The 13,739-nt window shown below is 42.9% G+C and overlaps 1 protein-coding gene across 3 annotated transcripts in view; it reads left to right on the top strand.

Moving 5' to 3' along the window:
• The window catches only part of LPP (LIM domain containing preferred translocation partner in lipoma), a 330,469-nt gene that overhangs the window by 112,229 nt on the left and 204,501 nt on the right, over positions 1 to 13,739 (top strand). For all 3 annotated transcript variants that reach the window (XM_086754441.1, XM_086754442.1, XM_086754443.1), the window contains one exon: positions 11,725 to 11,926. In XM_086754441.1, the coding sequence (XP_086610567.1) occupies positions 11,734 to 11,926 (193 nt within the window). In that variant the 5' untranslated portion in view covers positions 11,725 to 11,733. The remainder of the gene's footprint in view (positions 1 to 11,724; positions 11,927 to 13,739) is intronic.

Below are 13,739 nucleotides of genomic sequence, written 5' to 3'. Positions count from 1 at the left end.
CTCCTCCAGTTGAAGTGGGATGTTGAAGAACTGGAGAGGGTCCAGAGGAGGGGCAGTCAAGGACCTAGAGCACATGGCTTACAAGGAGAAGCTGAGGGAGTTTGCCTCCTGTCTCTGATGGAGAGGAGGCAAAGGAGTGATCCAGTGGCAGCCTGTGTCTACTGCCAGGGGCGTTACAAAGATGACAGATCCAAATGCTTTTGTCCAGATGTCAGAATAAAATGCCATGGACCTACATAGTGGATTGGAAGATTCAGCTGGAGAGTTGGAAAAACCATTTCCATTGGGAAAATAGTGCAACACTTGAACAAGTCACCAGATAGCAGGGGATTCTCCATTTTGGAGATTTTCAAGGACAAAGCCACAGCAAGCCTTATCTGTTGTTGGTGATAGTCCAGTCTCTTGGTAAAGTGAGACTTGGTAACCTGCAGAGATCCTCTTTCTTTCCTGACAGTACTGCAGTACTTTCAGCTTTCAACTTCTTAAAGAAGGAAGCACTTACATCTTTATTTTTGCTTTGTGTTGCAAAAGGGAGTCAAGAATACATTGGGGTGCTCATGTCTTGATGATGTCAGGTCACCTGTTGTTGTGAAACTCAAATGTTTTTTCTCACTGTTTATACAAAGAGATATGTGTACTTCCTTTCCTACAGTTTTCATACACTCAACTGTCTTGCTTCCATTAGCAATCTCTTTGCAGCATCAGTTCCCAGCCATCTGTCAGCAATCTGTGTGTTAGGATATAGGATTCTCCATAGGAAAAAGGCAATTTCCTTGATTATTTGCAAGGTGCCATGGGTTGAGCTACCAAAAACAATGCACAGGTTGATGCAGTGCTCAGGAAGGAGAAGTCATCCGGGGATTTGTCATACTTGAGGCTGTGACCTCCAGGACGGCTTGGGATCTGGGGGAGGAAAGATTAAGTGGATCAGGTGGGAGGAAAAGAGTCAGAGATTAAAGATTTTGATCCTGGATGAAGTTCCTGCCCATTGATTGATTTAATTGCTTGCTTTTTAGGCATCACAATTTCAAAGTTTGGTTGATACTGCCAGCCCCTTGAGGTGTCACAAGAAGATTATAGTGGTGTTGGTCCCATGCTTGTGTCCTTCTAGAGTGGAGTGCGTGCTCTGCCCGTAATCTGAGCTGCAGCTCCTTTTCCATTTGCAGAAATCCTTTGGATGGCTTCGGGTTCAGACTTCCAGTTTCAGACCTGTTTACTTCCAGGGACAGCGGCAGCTGACTCTTCCTGGAACCACAGCTATTTTAAAAGAGAAGTGGAGTACGGGGAACCCATTGGAAATAAAAAAACTCACCTGCACCCACTCTAGCCTTGCTGGGTAGGACCTCAAGCTCTGCACTGTTTCTGTGCTCACTCTCTATCAGTTTCCCCCTTGCTACTGAGCTCAGATCCCTGCTGTTTCTCCCCAGGCTGAGACACATGCACACAGTGCTCTGCAAAGCTAATACAATTATCTACGTGTCAGTATGCTGCCACGGTCCCACTGGGGTCTTGTTGATGTCTCACTGCTGAGTGGAATGTTAGTTCTGCACAGTTCCTTCTTGCTTAAAGCCGGCATCACCATCCAAACAGCCTCGGCTTGCTCAAACAGCTTTAACCTTGCCGTCTCTTCTTGTCTTAGTCTCTTTTCTCTCCTGTGGGACTATCTTGATAGGCGTGTTTTTCCAGTATGTCTCCATCGGTTCAGAAGTCCAGTCCCTTAACCATTTTATTTGATGGATATGCTCGATGTTGCTTGGCAGTGCCGTGCTGAAGTAGGAAGCCAAGTCCTGAGCTGTGCCATAGGCAAGACAATAAGGAAGAACAACAAGAAGGAATAAAGGCAGCTTTTTTTTTTTTTGGCAGAAGGATCTTGAAAATAAATCATCTGTGGGAAACAGTGTTCATGTAAGGGAGCTCATGGTCTGAGACTCCCAAAATAACCTCTCTGCATCATTCTGCCTGTTCTTTTGTTGTCCATATTAATATATTTCCTCTCTTATTTTGTGCATAAAATTCTCCAGCATCATCTCAAATTTTTCTTTGTGGTGCAGTGAACACCCTCAGAAACTTGTAGGTCAAGTTATCAGGAAGAGAAGCTTTAAGAACTGGAAGAAATTTGTCTGACTCAGAGCTACCTCCTGGCTCAGCTCTTAAGGTTCAACCACAAACTTTGCTGTATTTGAGTAAGCATTTTGGGCAGGCCACCAGGTCTACCTCCTCTATTGCAATTGCCCTGAGGTTTGTTGTGACCACAAGTAGCTGAGGCCGTGGATTAACTTTTTATTCAATATGATTATGTTTGGAGTTGCTGAGGATTGTCTCATACCACAGAACTCAAAAATCAGCCTGTGCTCTGGTGAAATCGTAATGTGGTCATTACAGTTGTGTTAGATTAGATAGATCTATCTCTCTCCAGGGAACCAGTACTATCTCTTTGTTTCAGTGCATATGGGCCAGTCAAGTTCAATTTATTGGGTTTTTAAAGCCCAGTTTGTCATCCAACACCAGGATGTGACATGGCTGTAAAAGGAAGATCTCGTTCATCAGCTTTTATGTGCGTGTTTTGCAGCAGCAGTCAAATTCAAACAGCCTGCATCTAATCCTGGAACTACTAATGCAATTGTATTGGGAAAGAAAAAGAGTTTTATGTTTAGTTAGCCCTTCTACCTTTTCCACTATTGAAGCTGATATGAGAGAAATGAGCTAAGAAAGAAATTTAAGGAAGGGTAAGTTTTTAATTGATACCAAAATTGTCCCAGCAGCAGGATTTTGATATAAGAATGAATGTGATGCTGGGTTGGTATATGTTTAACTGTGTTCATGGTTATGTTAACTGTGGCAAGCATCTTTATCACAAAGAGTGTTCCTTGCTATCATGTCTTTACTATTTCCACTACGGACTTGCTGTTTTTGTGTTATATCTCCGTAATACTGTAGAAGTCATAGTGACTTAGTACATAAAACGAAAGCCACATCCCAAACTGGTGTGGATCTGCTGGCAGAAAATGAAGTGTGCATGCAACCATGCTAGGAGAAAAAAAAAGTTATTTTCCAAGTATTGGTTGTTTAGTTAAAAGATTGGGCACATGCTGTGTTCATTTGTGAACCATTGCAACTAGAGAATAAGGAATATAATGTTACATTGCCAGTAGGTGATATTGCTGGCATATCTTAAGTGGGATACAGCTAGATTGCTGCAAACCCTTTTGAGTGCTGATAAAGCCACAGCTGGAAGTCTGGAGTTTTAGAGTCATAGAATAATTGATTTTTGGAAGGGATCTCTGGAGGTCATCTGGGCTGACCCCTTGCTCAAAGCAGGGTGAACTCTGAATTTAAATGAAGTTTTCTGGAGCATCCCATGGAAATGTTATTGAAGCTGTTAAAGCCAGAGTGAGATGATAGTAGATTATGTGCTTCGGGGAATAATTCAGTACAGGCAGTGCTCTAACTAGGTTTTTTTCTCCTTTAATTCCTGTGATTTCATTCCTAATGTCCCACAGCAGGAAACAGGTGAATGCTTTCAGTCCTGTTTAACTGAAGGAGTGAATTTGATTTTATTTATTTATTTTGAGGAAATTGAGCTGAAGATGCAAAACCATGCCTTATCCAGGCAATTGGAAGAAACTCTGGGTCTAAGGGGAGAGGAAGATTTAAACTTGCTCCAGCTGGTGCCTGCTGTGAAAGACTAAAGCAAAGCACCAAGAAATGTCCAGAAGTACTGTAAAATGGGTGCAAGGAAAGAAACCTGATCTTGGGGAAAGGTGTGCCACAATGAGTCAGAGTCCATGTTCGTCAAGTTTAAATATGGTCAAGAAGGCAGTCGCTGATGGGTGACAGCATGTTCCATTCTTCTCCATCATGTCTCCGAGTCGCTTGGTGGCTCAGTTGACTCCTGTTAGCTCTCTGTTACTAAGTGGCTATCGGGGTCACATCAGCCCCATGCACAGGATTCCCAGTGCTCAGAGTTGTTATTGTGGCTTTGCAGTTCTCCTGGTTGCTGACATGAAGTTTGAAGAGCATGAAGGGCCAGAGTCAATTTGCCTGCTGGGAGGGTCTGAGGGAGGAGCTTCTTTGGACTAGTTAATATTACAGGACTTAAATTCAGTGAGATGTTGTGCAGATTGGCAATGATTAAGGGAGTTCAAAAGGAATCACAATTCCTCAAATCACATAATTTCCCTTATGATGTAAAACTGATCAGGATAAGTAGTACCATATGGGAAAGACGTCCTAGGAGAATTTGGGCTGAGTTTGTAAGTACCTACGGCACTTCCTATGTTTGGTTAAAGACCTCTAATGAGACCAAAATTTTGACATTATATCCTCTTTTGGAGGCCACAAGAAGCAGGAAAGCTCCATGGCTAGAGATAAATTCATTTGACATTCAAAGGAGAGCAGTGCCAAGAGAAACAAGCAGCTTTGGGAGTTTATAAAGAGCAAATCTCTCTGGTCAGCCTGAATCCTTTTGTCTAATTAGTGGAGTGGAGGTGATGAGGACAAAGCAAAGAGCTGTATTTTAACAGGGCATTTGGATTTCTGCTCTTGGGAATGTCAGGAAAAAAAAATGAAGACAAATAAGCTTAGAGTAGAAATTATCCAGTCTTGTGAGTTGCACCTCTAACTGAAGGGAACAATGCGTGGCATGATTTTTGCGTCATGAAGGATGTCCCCTTAGTTCAGTACTATGGCTGATCTTTAAAACTCAGTTGGAAGGTGAAGTAAAGTAAAAAATTTTCTCTTTGAGTTCTTTGACATGGATGGAAGAGGGAGGTGATTCTGCTCCTCTACTCTGGCGAGACCCCACTGGCAGTACTGCGTCCAGCTCTGGAACTCCCAGCATCAGAAAGAGGTGGATCTGTTGGAGTGAGTCCAGAGGAGGCCGTGAAGATGATCAGAGGGCTGGAGCACCTCTCCTATGAGGCCAGGCTGAGAGAGCTGGGGCTGTTCAGCCTGGAGAAGGAAAGGCTCTGGGGAGACCTTATAGCGGCCTTTCAGTGCTTAAAGGGGGCCTGGGGGAAAGATGGGGAGAAACTCTTTAGCAGGGCCTGTTGTGATAGGATATGGGGTAATGGTTTTAAAATAGAGGGAGGCAGATTCAGACTGGACCTAAGGAGAGAATTTTTTACGGTGAAGGTGGAACACTGGCACAGGTTGCCTGGAGGGGTGATGGATGCCCCATCCCTGGAAATATTCGAGGCCAGATTGAACAGGGCTCTGAGCAACCTGATCTGTTTGGACATGTCTCTGCCCTTTACAGAGGCATTGGACTAGATGGCCTTTTAAGGTCCTTTCTAACCCAAACCATTCTATGATTCCAAGTGAAGGGAGAGCAGAGAGCATGCAGTCTGCCTTTCTACATGTGGCTCTTGTAAGACTTTAGAGACAAACTTGGGTTATCCAGGGAGGGGAGGACATCTTGATCATATTCGTGAATAGTATTGGAGAGAAGCCACAATAGGGCTTCCAGCTGCATCTACTGTCAGCGAACAAGGTCCTGCCACCTTGTATGTGGTCAATCCCTTGGCCTTAGGAGTGATGGTTTACTGTACATGGGTGATACTAAGACAAACATTGTGAACCTACATCAAACCAGTGGATATAGGAAGGAGTGAGATGGAAGACAGAGCAGCCTGTCTGGAAGCACAGACTGTTGCTGCTCTTTTTTTTTTTTTTTGTTAAACCCTGTTGCTGCTCACTATGAAGCATTAGCTTAATTAACTCAGCGACAAATTCTTCTGTCTTGGCAAAGTCCATCAACATCCAAGGAGTATTTGGTCCATGTTATAAATATGAAAATGAAATGAAGATTTATTTGGGTAGAGTCTAATCACAGAAAAACCAGCCTGTCTCAGAGATGAATGTACTAACAATTTCAAGAGCAGACAAATTGGTACTCTACCCTTCCATTTCTTATCTGATGTGAGGCTAAATTGACTTGGAACCCTCTTTGTTTTACCTTTGCTTCTCTAAGGTGAATGACATCCTGTAATTAAAAGCAAAAACAAGCACTTATGTGCATACATTTAAAAAAAAAAAAAAAGAAAAAAATGGAACAAAAACCCTTGTCAGGCTTTTATTACTGCCTGGTATTATCTTCTATTGATATTCCTAGTCTAACATTTTTAGATAATGCGGTCTCATCTTGGGATTCGTGGATTCCAGTTCCTCTGCTGCGGTATGTTCTTTCATGGTTAGAATTTTCTGAACTTGCAATATTAAGATTGTCCTAATGATAGAACTAGAGCACACTGTTTTCCTTATTTATGCAGTGTGATTTCACTCTTTGCTCTTAATGTTATTTATCATGGTTAGTCTGGTCTTACCCTCTGCCTCCAAAAGTAGATGATGACTAATGCTTCCAAGGAAGGAAGGATAACAGAACCTTGGGCAGCCACAGCTGATTTCAGTCTGGTTTTTGTCTTTGACATTATTCATCTTTTTACCCCTTCCATTTTAAGTTACCATTCTTGAAAAAATGGGCTTGGGCTAGCATGCACTGTTTCATAAATGGTTGCTGAAAATTTGAAGAGAGTTCAGAGTAAATATACATGAATGAATTAAGAGAAGTCTGCTCTTTACAGTGAGTTTAATTGATACTTAATTTAAATGTTTTGATTTGATTTAGCCGATGACCTGGCTGTGTTCTGAAAGGATCTGCGTAAGGAAGAGAGGCAGGTCTGTAATGCAGATGACAGCAACATAACAAAATCCAGTGGTTGGGAATGGAGCTAGATAAATTTAAAGCCAGACGTAAAGAAGAAGTTGTAATTATGGTGCTTAATTGCTTGCCCAAACAATTTACCTAATACTGTGGTGGATTCTCCAATACTTGCATTCTTTCAGTTGAGGCTACGTGTGCTGTATGACAAATATTCTTTAGCTCAACAAGATTTTTGTGGAGAAATAGTTGGGTAGAGTTCAGTGCACTGCACAGTGCAGAAGGGCTGGATGAGATGGTCAAAAAGGATTTCAAGGCAGTGATGTAGGGAAGATTTAGGAGATTTTTATCTGGGATGGGGCAGTGAATTTGGGAAAGAGGTATTGCCAGAGTGGCCAGTGAGTTAAGGAGTCAAAGGAGAAGCTTGTAGCAGCCAGATCAGGAATGCAGACCAAGGAGGATGGTTGTGTGAGAGTGGCAGGCAGAAATGCAGAAGGCTTCAGCCAAGACAGAGGGAGATGTGACACTGATGGGGAAAGCCAGAGGTTGCTTTCTCTGTGGGATGGTTCCCAGGGGCCTGGGCTCTGATGAGAAAGGTCATTCCAACCTGGCTGGGTCAAATATTGAGTGACTGGATTTAGATTTTCTAGGAAGGGGTTTTCTGAATACAAATCATGTGTGATGAATGATTTACATGGAGCAGAAATGTGAGGGTAACTGTAGATCTAACCTGCAGTTTAACGTTTCCGCGAGAGCTCTGTGGTCTAGGCAGTGACTTGGGCAGCAGATGGATCAGGCCCTTAATGGATTGTGTTTGGCATTCAAGGAGCAGTAATAGCTGGTTTGGCTAGCAAAAGGCTGGTGAGATTCACTGTTCTTCAGTGGAGGGGGATTGTTTTTGGAGAATCAGAGTGGATTTGATTTTTTTTTTTTTCCACGCCATCCATTGTTACCATTGAAGGAGGAGCTTGCTTTATTCACCTTCAGAAACGTGTAATGCAGCTGTTGTAACAGCCCCATCCCTAATGGCCAAGGTGAACAGATCCACTTATCCCCTGCCAGTGTGCATGCTTCCAGGATCTGTTTTCTGGTCGTACTTCTTGGGTTCCCCCCACCCATCCATCTTGATTCTCCCTTCATTATGTTTTTCCTGTTCCTTGCTTCTCTCAAGCCTGCAGTATCCAATACAGCTTGTTCTTTTTATTCTCTGAGATTCTCAGTGACTTTAGCAGACACTGACTTCTGCAATCCCTCACATACCATCTAGCTGGAAACTGCTGAAATTATTGTAGAAACGTCAGAAATAATTTTTTTTTTTTTTTTTTTTTTTTTTTTTTTTTTTTGAGGGAAACACCTCTGAGACAAAAGCGAAGCTGGTCATGTGTGCTGGCTGGCCAGAAAAGCACTACCTGTCCTTGTTGGAGGTTGTTCCCATCCAAGTGCAGGAACCGCAGTAGCACAGAGACAGTGGCTTGTGTAAGAGTAGAGTTTAGAGTAAGAGGATTGGTTTTAAGCCCGAGTTGCCCTCTACTATTACTTGTCCACATCACAAAATGTTCGTCTGTTTTGCTCCAAAGAAGCTTCTGATTGAAAACCAGGCAATTCTGCAGGACGTGATGAGGAAGCATGGACAACTTGACTTAGCTGGGGTGCTCCATCGTGGAGAAGTCTGCAGAGAGATGTAGGGGGCTGTTCCCACCTGCGAGCCACTAGACCTTATATTTTGCCGTGCTCTTGGCCTTTTACCAGATGAAAAAATTAGGGGAAAATAACAAACCCAGAAGTCTAGTTTCACTTGTTAAAAAGATTAATTACTTTTCTTTTTTTTTGTAATTTCACAAAGTAGTTAGGCTAAATTTAAGAGACTAGGGAGCTGGGGCTGGACCAGACAAGGAGAAGGGAACTTGCTGGAAATGTTTTCAAGGCACAGATAGCAAAAACAAGTGACAGCAAATGCATAACAGAAAATGAGAGGGGAAGAAAGAGGAAGAGAAAAAGCTAATGGGGAAACAATTAGAAAATACCACCACCCCCAAAACAAGTGTGTTAAAGGGTAGATGAGATGTAAGCTGACACACATCTCCAGTCAGCAACTGAGTTACAGCAGTGTGGTCTTCACGCTCCCAACTGTCCATAACAGCACTGTGCTTTTTAAGTTCATTGTCTGAGATTCATGTTGTCTTCAGCCATGCCCAGCACTTTACAACCTGGCTACTGAAGCAGATATTCTTGATGTGAGCATCACTCAAACTGAACCTGGCAGACCAGGAGAGCTCAGTGGGACCAAGATGTGTTGCCTGGGAGGTGGTTAAGGAACACTAGGGAGCTGCCAGAACAGGAATGACACTAATCTGGTCAGTAGTGGTGTTGAGGTTTTTTTTTTTTTGTTTTTTTTTTTTTGTTGTTGTTGTTTTTTTTCTTTGAATCAGTATGGAGGTAATGTCCAGGGTCCAAGGGTGCTTCATACAGTGGGATGATCTTTCATATGAAATGTCAAACCAGGGGCTGAAGTCCTGTCAGAATAAAACTCCAAGATGCTTTTAGCAATGGATAAGGCGTAGTCATCTTTGGACGTAATAACTCTGCAGAGTGCAGAGTTGTCCTGTTTAGCTTTTAAGGCTCAGCGCCCTCATTGCTTTCTGCTTTTAAAACCTAGATAGTTCCCTGAGTTTTATTGCTGCATTTTACATTTCTGAAGGATATGGGAGGAGGAGGCAGCAGTGTAGGTGAATCATACTGCTCGAGTGGCAGTTGTTTTCTAGGTCCATCAGAGCTGGCTCTGGTAATGGGAAGTACCAGGCGATGGGAGCGTGGTTTGTGTGCCCTCCACCCCGACCCGTTGCAGCTGATTTCCTCTCCAGCCCTGTGGGGAGAACCTACCTTTCACTTCTTGCTTTCAGAATGATAATCGACACTGTTAATGCAAGGTTGGATGGCAGACATATGTGAGAGGGGAAGTCGCATCCTTGCAGTTCAGCCGTGGATGCTTGTCCATCTCCAGGGTACACCTGCCATGCTCCCGTTTGCCTCATTGCTAGCTGGTGGCTTCCTTTCACCAGTATCAGATGTCTAGTGCAAAGGGCTCATCCTCCAGTGACAGGGATTGTGAAACTGCTGTGGACACCAAGCAGACAGACTGCATGGTGAGGAAGAGGCACAAGTGCTGGGGCTGAGGCTTGGCACTTGCCGGTTCCTCTCCCATTCAAGGGGCGATGGAAGTGGAGATGATGACAGATTGTCTTATCTCCTAGTGTTGGGTCAGACATTGGGACTTCAAGTAGAAATGACTCAAGTAGGAAACTCATTACCTGGATTAAGCTTGCTGGGCTGGAATGTGTATAGATGTGTATATATATCTATCTTTATCTGACATACATATAATCAGTTTTAACAGTCGCTGCTGTTAGCTGGGGTACTGTCCTCACGCTGCAATGTGAAGGCCTTGCTCCTTTGCCCCACATTGACTCAGCGTTGCTAACAGCAAATTGCTAGGACAAGGTTATCTATGCAGGAACCCACAGGACTACATTCTCTAGTTCATGCACAAGAGTCTTCATTTGCTTCTTTGATAAAGGGCTCATGAATTTGCTCCACCGTGAAGCTTGTAGGATGCAGATACTTTGCCAACCAGGATGACTTGGCAAAATAGCTCTGCTCCTAAGCCCCAGAAGCTTAGTTTTGACATTTCTAGTGATGGGAGAGCCCAAATTAGGGGAAAGGAGAAATTAATTGTGATTCCTGTTTTGTTTTCTCTAGGTAGACTTAAATATGCTATCAGATATGCCTCCTTTTTGTTCTAAATGTTCCATATAATCCTGAGGGCTGGTTGAAAAGCTCAGTGTTGTTTGTTTCTCTGAGAAGCATGTGTGTAAGTCTTTGCTGTGAGGCACCAAGACAACGCCAGCTGGGCTGGGAGTGGACCTGTGGCTCCAATCCTGCATGGTGTCAGTGAGCTCTAGGTGGCTGCACTTGTCAGCTTTGGAAATGCCTCCTTGTGAGCCACTCAAATAGATGGCTGCATGATCAAGTCACAGCTGCCTGTTGATTTTGGTGGCCTTGGGTAGTCCCAGCACCAAAGCAGAGTACAGGCAGAAGCAACAAGGTGCTCAAGAGCTCCAAAATTAGCATTGGCTTTTGTCTGTATGGGATTTTCATTTCCTTGTCACGTCTCAAATACAGTTCTGTAGGACCATCTGATGGTACTACAGGACCATTGCTGCTACCTAGTGAGTGTGGTTTGTGTTCAGTGAAAAGCACTTGTTCATTGCGATGAACAGGGTTTTTATGGGCAATGTTTTCAGCAGTGTCTGAGTTCAGTTCTCAAAAGTGATGTAGGCTTTTAAGAGGCCAAAGCCAAGATTTTCATAAATAAATAATGATTTGGACTGCCTCTGTTTTCTGTTACACAAATCGAGATGTCTAAAAGGAGCCTGGTTGTCAGTGGCTGTGGGATTCTGGCATTTTTTCAAAATTGACATGCTTTTAAAATATCTTAAGCTTAGGCATTCAGGAGTGGAGACATCAAAAATGATTAGCTGCTTGTGAAATCCTATTTCTTAAAAGTTTGAATGAAAGTAGTTGGGATGTGGGGTCCTAAATGACATGTGGAAAAGTGCTAAAGGTGTATTTTGGAAGTTTGTCTGCCTGTCTGTGACTACATTTGTCCCCAGAGCACCTGCACTGTTGTACATTAATGTACTCACAAAAGCCTAACAAGGAAAGGCAAGTATATCACTCTTGTGCTGAATGGATGGTGGGATTGATGGGCTTCTCCAGGGTATCAGCCTGCCTCCACTTTGGTTTGAAGAAGAAAGTAGCAATGCTTTCTGCGACACTACTGATGAGCTGATCAGTAATTCTGACCTGCTGGGGAAAGAAAGACAAGTTTATATCCTAAGCCTGTACATTAGGACCAATATGTTTAAAGATAAGCATGCACAAGCTAAACGTGTTAAAGGGTTTTGTGGGTTTGATTTTATAAACCAGTAAAGCAGCATGTTTGCAACTGTTATTTCCCCAGCCTAAATTCCTAACATATGTGTGATTCTCTTTGCCTTTCCTCTCAGGTCTGAACCATGTCACACCCATCCTGGCTGCCACCCAAGAGTACCAACGAGCCCGTTGGTCACGTTACTGCAAGGATGGAGACTACACACGCCTTTGGGACTCCCAGCATCTCGGTGTCCACCCAGCAGACACCAAAGAAGTTTGCGCCTGTTGTTGCCCCCAAGCCAAAGTACAACCCATACAAGCAACCAGGAGGTGATGGTAAGTTTTTTTGGGTTTTTTTTTTTGTTTTGTTTTTTGTTTTTTTTTTTTTTTTTTTTTTTTAGGAAGGACCCACAACTTTCTAATTCAGAGGAACTGACTGCTAACACAAGGTGTTCTTGACTTGCTTTTTGTTGATGAGTTTGTGGGAGCCTCACTCTTTCAGATCATTTGAATCAGGAAGTATATGAAGGTGTCTCTTACCCTCGCTCTGGCTAGCTACCCTACTGAGAGGTGCAGGGCTGGCGGAGGACATGGGGACAGATCTTTCTTGTTTTTAATTGGAAGCATATGTCCTATGTCCAAGACTGATACTTTTCAAGGGATTTTGCTTGTTTGGTCTCTGCTGGTATGTGTTGATCCATGGAGCTGCGGCTTGAACAACCCTTTTCAATACTGTTTTTTTCATCCCAGCACAATGGGAATCCTTTACAAACATGAGACTGAGCTGTGGGAGTATGGATATAATTGGGGTGGTAGGGCAGAAGTTTGGCAGAACAAGTCTAGGAATGCTTCCTCTTCAGCCGGCTGGTTTGATTCACTTTTACTTTTATTTTTTTCCCTCTCCTATGGAACAGCCTTGAATATGAAATAATTTAATTATATAATTCTGAAGATTTTTACATGGTCAGTGCAATAGCCTCTGGAGCTGTTATATCAGTAAAACAAATGCCTGCCAGTCACCCTGTGTCAGCCCTCCTCTATCCGTCTTCACGTAGTTTGGCAGGAAGCATGGGAGTTGGGTTCCTGGCTTGTGAACACATGGAGGGAGGGAGTTCTCAGCAGCTGGAGTGCCTCTGGAGTTAGCAACTGGAAACCTACCTGTTGGAGCACGCGGGGTGGCCCTAGCTGACCGTGGAGAGTTTGATGGAACCTTTCTGCAGCACGAATGAGGTGGAAGCCAAGTGTTTTAGGAGAGAGTGGTAGCTGTCTCGGCAGAGTAGAGATTTTTCTGTTCCTGGTGGTTTACTGTGGTTAGAAATAGGTGGAAAACTCTTGCTTGTCCTCATCTCCATCCTCCCCACAAAGAAAAAGCTCAAGCTGTATTCAAGAAAATTGCCAAACTAGCTTTTGATTTTTGGTTTTGGATGCTCTGTTTTGTTCCATCACCACTTTTCCCTCTTTTGTGTTGAGTGCAATAAGATAAATGTCATTTGTATATTTTTTTCTTTTTTCTACTCTATCTGTTGAAAGCATATGCATCTTCAGGAAGAGTACAGTATAATGGAAAGGAGAAAGAAAAACAAAGTAGCATATTATCACACTTGAGAGATTTTCGAAAGTTAAGGACATTTTGTGGGAAAGTTGGAAAAGTCTGACGAGTGTTTCGGTTTTTTCCCTCTAACTTCAGAGAATTTAGAATGAAAAAATAAAATGTGTTGGAGGGGAAGAGCGAAGTCATATGCACCTGTTCTGTTGCCTTCAGTAACAAAACATTAGCGAGTAAGAGGAGGAAAAAGACATTTGGAATTAAAAAAGTAGAAATGATCTTTTTCTGAAGTGCAATGAAAATGTCACCTTCAAGTCAAGTGGAAATTCTTATTTTTCTAATTCTATTAAAATTTAAAATAATAATGGAAAATGGTACTTTTTTTTTCTGGGAAAACTGTTGTTGATCAGCTACTATTTTTCTTGTGACAAATGTCAGTATGCCTTAATTGTCAGTACTTTAGTGATTATAGATCTGATTACATGTGACTCAGGAACATTATCGCATTCTCAAAAATTCTCTCGCCATTTGGAGAAGGAGGCTTTCCCTAAGAGCAGAGCAGGCGCTGCAGACTGAGAAGGGGAGGCGAGACATGCAAACGTT

Source organism: Chlamydotis macqueenii, chromosome 9 (assembly GCF_036417535.1).
Source record: "Chlamydotis macqueenii isolate bChlMac1 chromosome 9, bChlMac1.mat, whole genome shotgun sequence".
Taxonomy (NCBI): Eukaryota; Metazoa; Chordata; class Aves; order Otidiformes; family Otididae; genus Chlamydotis; species Chlamydotis macqueenii.
The sequence above is the reverse complement of the archived record's forward strand: the minus strand, read 5'-3'. Positions and strand labels throughout refer to the sequence as shown.